This window comes from Podarcis filfolensis (genome assembly GCF_964270895.1).
Source record: "Podarcis filfolensis genome assembly, chromosome: 8".
In the NCBI taxonomy this organism is placed as follows: Eukaryota; Metazoa; Chordata; class Lepidosauria; order Squamata; family Lacertidae; genus Podarcis; species Podarcis filfolensis.
Genome location: NC_139611.1, coordinates 70,135,784 through 70,144,160, shown reverse-complemented (window position 1 = coordinate 70,144,160; position 8,377 = coordinate 70,135,784). Strand labels below are relative to the sequence as shown.

Here is an 8,377-nt window from a genome sequence, read left to right as displayed (position 1 = left end):
TTCAGAAGGAGAAAGGATTAACACTGGTTAAGAAAGTGAAATACCTAGGGGTTAATATGACTGCCAAGAATGTGAATTTATTTAAGGATAACTATGAAAAATGTTGGATGGAAGTGAAAAAGGATTTAGAAATATGGTCAAATCTGAAGCTATCATTGCTAGGCCGAATTGCTGTGATAAAAATGAATGTATTGCCAAGGATGCTGTTTTTGTTTCAAACATTGCAAATTTTGGATAAAATGGACTGTTTCAAGAAGTGGCAGAGAGATATTTCCAGATTTGTCTGGCAGGGCAAGAAACCTCGAATAAAATTTAAGATATTAACTGATGCTAAAGAAAGAGGTGGATTCACCCTGCCAGACCTTAAACTTTATTATGAATCAGCCGCTTTTTGCTGGCTGAGAGAATGGATGCTTCTTGAAAACACTGATGTGTTGGACTTAGAAGGTTTTAACAATGTATTTGGTTGGCATGCATATTTGTGGTATGATAAGGTCAAAGCACATAAAGCGTTTAAAAACCATATTGTCAGAAAAGCACTGTTTAATGTCTGGATAAGATATAAGGACTTGCTTGAAAATAAAACCCCAAGGTGGTTGTCACCAATGGAAGCGAAGGCTCAGAAAAAGCTCAATATGGAGGCCAAATGGCCGAAATATTGGGAAATTTTGGAACAAGAGGGAGACAGTTTAAAACTACAGAGTTTTGAAAAATTAAAAAATAGAGTGCGAGACTGGCTCCACTATTATCAAATAATGGAGGCATATAATCTGGACAAAAAAAAATTGGTTCCCAGGTGGAAAAATCAAAATTGGAAACAGAACTGTTAGATCCCAAAATTAAGAACTTGTCAATAATGTATAACTTGCTGTTGAAATGGAACACTCAGGATGAAACGGTGAAATCAGCTATGATTAAATGGGCACAAGATGTTGGACATAACATTATGATGGCTGACTGGGAACAGTTATGGACCACAGGTATGAAGTTTACGGCATGTAATGCCTTAAGAGAGAATATAATGAAAATGATCTACAGGTGGTACATGACACCAGTCAAGCTTGCAAAAATTTATCATTTGCCCGATAATAAATGTTGGAAATGTAAAGAGACTGAAGGTACATTCTTTCACCTTTGGTGGTCATCCCCAAGGATTAAGACTTTCTGGGAGATGATCTATAATGAAATGAAAAAGGTATTTAAATATAGCATTCTGAAGAAACCAGAGGCCTTTCTCCTGGGCATGGTCGGCCAATTGGTGCCAAAGAAGGATAGAACTTTCTTTATGTATGCTACAACAGCAGCAAGAATACTTATTGCAAAGTACTGGAAGACACAAGATCTACCCACCCGGGAAGAATGGCAGATGAAGTTGATGGACTACATGGAACTGGCGGAAATGACTGGCAGAATCCGAGACCAGGGAGAAGAGTCGGTGGAGGAAGATTGGAAGAAATTTAAAGATTATTTACAGAAACATTGTAAAATTAATGTTAGAAGGATGTTGGAATGAAGTTATGTGGTTTTAGCAGAAATGTTATAAAGGATTAAGTAAAAATAGACTGTTAATTGGTGAAAGGAGGGAAAGTAAAGTTAGATTATATCAAGATAAATTACAGGACAAAAACGGGGAAAGATGGAAAGGATTTGCTGAAATAGCTAACCGAACTAAAATACAAAAAAGGGAGGTGTGAGGAGGTCAAGGAAACAAGCAAATGAAAGATAAGTTATGGGAATGTTCGTTGTGTTTTTAATTGTTTCTATTTTTCTGTTTTGTTTTTTTTCCTTATTGTGATGTGTTGTTTTGTTTTTGCTTAATTTTGTGTCTTTTTTTTTCTTTTTGTAACCCTTAAAACCTTAATAAATATTACTTAAAAAAAAATGAAATACAGGAAGCTGCCTTGTACCGAATCAGACCATTGATTCATTAAGCTCAGCATCATCTGCAGTGCAATGACTAGACTTTCAGAAAGTATTTTCCCCAGCTCCATCTGGAATTGCCAAAGTTTGGACTTGGAAACTTTGAATGCAAAGCATGCCCTCTTTCAACAAACCCTTCTCTTTGCACTGTGTAAGGCTATATTACATCCTGTCTGAAATGTGGTTGGTAGGCATACTTGCCATGCTGATATAATTCTGTAGGGTTTGTTTGCGTCTGTTCAGACTTGGATGTTACTGATAAATCAGAAACCATAGCGGAAGTGTCCCGATCTTTCATTCTCTTTGATTTCATTGAATTTATTCCAGTTGTTTATTCACACTCAATTTAGCAATTTGGTGTTGCCTGTACTTGTTCCATGCCCATCTTGGCTACTGATCACTGGTGGGCAGTCACCAACATATCAAGCAGCTGACACTACACTTTGAAGCCCCAACTATTAGGACTAGAATGAGCAGCATGGGTTTTTTGAAAGCCCTTTTCAAACATCTCCATGCTGCTTTTTGATCCTCCAAAAACTAGAGGTTCTGAGACAAAACCTCTCCTTTTTAAAGGCAGCCTATATCAGACATCTAGCAGGGTTCTGAGGCAACTGTCCAAGGATACCAGGTTCTGATGCTGGCCCTGCTTTACTGGGCAAAATGCTTCTGTTGGGAATAATCATTTGGGCTTGATGAGAAATACTGGATTCTGATATAAAAGTGGTTTCTCTTAGCTATAATTTCACTAGTGTTCACAGTGCACATTCATTCTATGGCACTAATTGTGTTGCTGGATGTCAGTTCACACCATTCTGGCCACACAGGCTGAAAGTAAAGGGAGTTTCAAGTCCAACAGCATTTGGAGAGGTACATGTTTCCCACTCCTGATGTAGTAGCAAGTGACCAGTTATTACTACTCCCCGACTAATGCAAAGGGAGTGTTATATTTGCCAACAGTTACAAGAAAAAGGTGCACAAAACAGTAAGAAAAATGGTTTGGTAATGCAATCATTACATCCCAAATTGCTCCTCAATGTGAGACTTTGCTAGCAATCTTTAATGTAACCCCCTGCCATCTCACCCTGGGGGAGAGGGAAGATTCAGTAGACATAATTATGGCTAGATATGCTGCTAAGTAAGAAAAAAAACTGAGCAGGAAGAGAGTGAGTTGTTTATTTCACACTGTGATAAGAGCAAGACCTTGGATGTCGGCAGACACCATTTTTAAAGCAATGCCAGATACATCTCACACCAATAAGGACGGAATTTACTTAATCATCATCAGTAAGCTTCTTGAGCTTGTACTTATGACGTTCAATTTCCTTCTGCAGGCGCTCTATTTCTTTCTTCTGATGTTGTATTTCATCTTGATGATGTTTTTTCAATTCTGCCAATTGTTCTCTCTCTTTCTCCCTGCAATAGTATGGTATGAATTAATAATGAAGATTACCACAGCTAATCATTCAAGTTTCAGCTAAAGACAATGCACAAAAGATAGGGCAATACAGTGTACCCCCATCTACATATGCAACCTTAGCAAGCCTATTAGATGTGTACAATTGTAGGTGCGGCCTCACCATTTCACACCTTCACCCATATTCAGCAGATACTTGTTGACATCTGTCTATCTTGAGAGACAATGGATTGCGCTACATTAGCAACACCAATGTGATTTCTCCAGGGCGGAAGCCTGGGCTGTGTGTATGGAGAACCTGGGCTGAGAACAAAAACTCCCTCTTGGTCTTGCTGATGTACTCTAAACGTCTTGTATGCCCTACCTGCCAGAGCCTGTCTTCGCATGCAGGGGAAGTCCATAACCCACTGACGGTTTGAGACCCATTGGGTACCCTCACCTGGTTTAGCTGACCAGTTGAAGCTGTTTCCAGGGCTGTGGCTGTTGTTGCATGCTGACAGTTTATAGGAGCCACAGATAATTGAGTGCATGGTGGGGACCAAAGATGGACAACCTACCCCAGAAGGAGCACAGTGTGTGTCAACCACTAGAGGTACTACCCCTCCTCTAACACCCCATACACTCCAGTCAGCCGATACAGCAATATACCGTATTTTTCGCTCTATAAGACGCACCAGACCACAAGACGCACCTAGTTTTTGGAGGAGGAAAACAAGAAAAAAATATATTCTGAATTTCAGAAGCCAAAACAGCAAGAGGGATCACTGCGCAGTGAAAGCAGCAATCCCTATTGCTGTTCCAGCTTCTGTGATAGCTGCGCAGCCTACATTCGCTCCATAAGACGCACACACATTTCCCCTTACTTTTTAGGAGGGAAAAAGTGAGTCTTATAGAGCAAAAAATACGGTAATAAAAATAGTTCAGCTCATTCAAAGGGCACAAAACAAACCATAAGGTAGACAGTTAAGCAACTGCTGTTTTCCAAGGTTTGCCACGGAGTTTGATTCCTGTAATATTTACTATTACTACATTAATATTCTGCCTTTCCTTCAAAGAGCTCAAGCCACTATGTATGGTTCTTTCCCATCACAATCTTGCACCTTAGGCTGAGAAATAATAGTGTTGGGTCTTCCTAGTCCAACTCTCTAGTGTAACCAGTATACTGCACTGGCTTTTGGTTAACTTTCTAAGATAGTACCTGTCATTAAGTATCTTTAATGGAATAAACAGACTAAGCATTCCTTCCACATTTACTTCTACACACGTTCCACTGAGTTAAGTAAGTCTCTGAGGATGCTTGCAACTACTACAGCCACATGCCAAGCAACATATTACAATAAATTGTCTGTAATAAAAGCCTTGAACTGATGATTATTAATTTTTTGAGAAGACAAAAAAATTAAAATGGCTCAATCTTCCCCCTTCTGCTGTTTTTCTGCATCAAATCACATTTCCACCTCAGCCCATCTCCTTAAAGGCTGGGGCAGGGGAAGAAGAGAAAGATGAACCATCATGATTTATGTTTCAATTTAACTCTAAGAAGAAAAGAACAAACAAAAACTAAAAGAAAAAAAATAGTACAATAACTAAATTTGTTTATTATGGTATAAGCTTTTATAATCTATATCCAACACTGGATGAGTGAAGTGCTATTCTTAATAGAGGAGCAGGTAGCTCATTTACACAAACAGAGCAAAAATGTGATCAATGGGGCTAAACGTCCGTACAATTCAGGGACTGGAGTCTATGGCATTTCTGTGCAGAGTTCAAAATGTACATAAAGCAAAGTCACTGTTTTGTGTGTAAAAAAAAAAAAGCCCATTAGTTTGCTTCCACCACTGAGTCACCAAGAGCAGGGGAGAAAGAAAGAGACAGGCATTTCCTTTAATAAATGTATGTCCTGCATTTTAAGTGGCAAAAACATAAGTTTTAAACAATATTTAAAACATTATAACAAAGAATTTACAAAAAAAAATCAACACACAACACTTAGGTAAATAACACAATCCACTAAAATAATAATCCACCAACCTAAAACAATTCGCCAGTTTATTTTGGCACACAAGGCCAAAAGAGAGAGAGGAGCTGAACAAATCCTACGAACGCCTCCTCTCCCAAAAACTATATCCAAAAATACAAAAGTACAAGTTGCAGATCCGGCTTTTAGCAGCCACTACGTAGGCACGACCCAGAACTAGGCGTGACGCTTCCACCAGTACATTTAGGCAGCAGATAGGATGGCGGGGGTGGAGGGAGGAAAGAAGACGTCGACATGCAAGGGGCAACGTACCTGAAGTAGCGCTCCTCCATGGCGGCTTCCCGCTTCCCAAAGGCCCCGCCAGATTCACGGACGGCGCCGCCTCCGCCTCCGCCCTTCCCAGCACCTTTGCCCAGCTCGCCCAGCTGAGGGAAGAGGGGAAACAAGGGGAGAAAAGGAGGATCAGGCTCCAGATTCGCTTTCCTCTTCCAACCGCGCCTGCCAAGGCCTTTCGCGGCCCCGAAGCCCTCCGCTGCCCACCTCACCCCAGCCCAGTACCTGGTCGGCGCCAGAGCTCCAGGCCCGCTGTTGCTGGGGCAACGCCAGGGCTCCTCGAAAACCGCACCTCAGTACGGAACCCACCGCAGCCATCTCAAGTCTGCCCTTGTCGAGGGGCGTGGAACCAGGCCCAGCAAAATCTGATGCCTGGGAACCGGAAATGAGGGGGGAGTAAAGCAAGGGCCAATCAGGGCGAAGGAGCGAGACAAAGCGGACCAATCGACGTTTCGCCCTGAAGGTCATGGGGAAGTGGAAAGGGAGGAAGGTGAAACCATAGAGATATGAAACTAGAGGGGAAGAAAGGCGACGGACGCTCACATTCTGAACTTCCGGCATCAGGTTGAAAGGCTCGTGTGTGTTTTTTGTCATGTTGGTGTAAGCTATTCCGGGCCAGTTCGCCGAAGGAGGAATGTAGTGATAGGAGAGACTCTTCAGGTTACAGTTCTGCGCACGTTTATCTGGAAGTAACACTTAGTAGGCACTGGTTCTGAATAGGGTTGCACGGTGTTTTTTTCCTTAAAAAATGTTTAGGGACACACGCATTTTGCTACTCATATTGAAATGCTGCCCCTCAATGAGGCCAAACTTAGATTCACAAAACGTTTAGGGATATGCATACCCCCAGAAAAAAGCACTGGGGTTGCATAGACCTAATGCCATCCCCAGCACACGTGCCTTGAACTCAGTACAGTGGTACCTCATGTTACATACGCTTCAGGTTACAGACTCCGCTAACCCATAAATAGTGCTCCAGGTTAAGAACTTTGCTTCAGGATACGAACAGAAATCGTGCGCCAGCGGCAGCAGGAGGCCCCATTAGCTAATGTGGTGCTTCAGGTTAAGAACAGTTTCAGGTTAAGAACAGACCTCCAGAACAAATTAAGTACTTAACCCGAGGTACCACTGTAGTACAGTATTAGGCATACTTGGCGATCACTAGTGGCCGAGTAAGATTGCCTTCCATGAATGCAGTTTTAGCAGCGTGTGCCTACATGACTGTGGAGGCCAATACTGGATCCACACATCCTTCCACAGTGGGGACATAGGTTTCCAGGTGGGAACTGATCACAGTGAGGATTTTCCAGACGTGCCTTCCTCTTTGCTCATTTCTCCCTTTCGTCCAATATTTGTTCTTCTTCAAAATCCATGATGCCTTGGGTAGAAGCTGTTCTGCAATTGGAGCACTCACAGGCCAGTGTTTCCCAATTTTCGGGGCTTAGACTGCTTTTCTTTTGCCTTGAGAGTGGCAATAAACCTCTTTTGTTGTCCACCAGTATTTTGCTTTCCATTCTTGAGCTGGGAATAGAGTAGGCATCAATGGAATTTACTTATGAGTACGGTGGCACCTCGGGTTAAGAACAATTTGTTCCAGAGGTCTGTTCTTAACCTGAAACTGTTCTTAACCTGAGGTACCACTTTAGCTAATGGGACCTACCGCGCCACTGCAGCATGATTTCTGTTCTCATCCTGAAGCAAAGTTCTTAACCCAAGGTACTATTTCTGGGTTAGCGGAGTCTGTAACCTGAAGCATCTATAACCTGAAGCGTCTGTAACCCAAGGTACCACTGTAGACATATACAGTAAAATGCAGGTTGCGAGCCAATTCATAAAAAGAGCTAGATTGCATTAGTCCATAGATCAATGCAGAGTAAAAACAGAAACATAAAAGCCAATTCAATCTGTAGATAGTACATCCTACATGACTAGAAGGCACTGATGACATGAACTGGTTTACACCTCTTTTCAAGCTGTTCAAATTGGAAACCATCACCACTTCTCGTGGAAGCAAACTCCATCATTTAAAAATGTACTGTGTGAAGAAGTACATCATTTTGTCTGTCCTGAATCTTCCACCATTCAACTTCATTCGATAGCCCCAGCGTCTAGGTTATGAAAGAGTGAGAAAAACTTCTATCTACTTTCTCCATACCATACATAATTTTATAAACCTCTCTCATATACCCCCCTTACTTGTCTTTTTCCCAACTAAAAAATCCCAAATGTAACTTTTTTCTCATAAGGGAGTGGCTCTGTCCTACCAATCTGTTGCCTTTTTCTTCACCTTTTCCAACAGTGCAATATCCTTTTGGTGATACAGTGACCAGAACCGTGCATAATATTTCATTTTATTTATAAGGCTTCACAAAAGTGGCCAAAAGCACCCACCTTTCCTAGTTTCTCTAATACACACTTGACCCAAGCCATATTCCATACTGCCACTGCTCTGCACCCTTCTCAGCTACTTTTGCCTGGCTGAATGTATCATTGAACTACAATAATGCCTCTTGCTTGCCTGGATGCAAAGGGTTTGTGTGTGTGTGTGTGTGTGTGTGTGTGTGTGTATAACCCTTTGGTTTTTCCTAGCAAGAAATCCACTTTTTCACAGCAGCTGCATACTGCATTGACATTTTCATTTGAGCTATCCAAATGACCCCAGTGTCTTTTTCAGATATTGGGGATATATTTTACCAGCTCATGTGTATGTGAAGTTAGAATGTTTGCACAAT

At 41.6% G+C, this 8,377-nt stretch overlaps 1 protein-coding gene across 1 annotated transcript; it reads right to left on the bottom strand.

Annotated features, from left to right (window-relative positions):
• Positions 1–3,079: 3,079 nt before the first annotated feature.
• On the bottom strand, positions 3,080–6,128 carry ATP5IF1 (ATP synthase inhibitory factor subunit 1). The gene is made up of 3 exons (XM_083628167.1): positions 5,871–6,128; positions 5,625–5,737; positions 3,080–3,333 (listed from the first exon to the last, which is right to left on the bottom strand). The coding sequence occupies exons 1-3, from the start codon at positions 6,111–6,113 to the stop codon at positions 3,192–3,194; spliced, it is 498 nt and encodes a 165-aa protein (XP_083484293.1). The 5' UTR covers positions 6,114–6,128; the 3' UTR covers positions 3,080–3,191.
• Between the last annotated feature and the right edge of the window lie 2,249 nt (positions 6,129–8,377).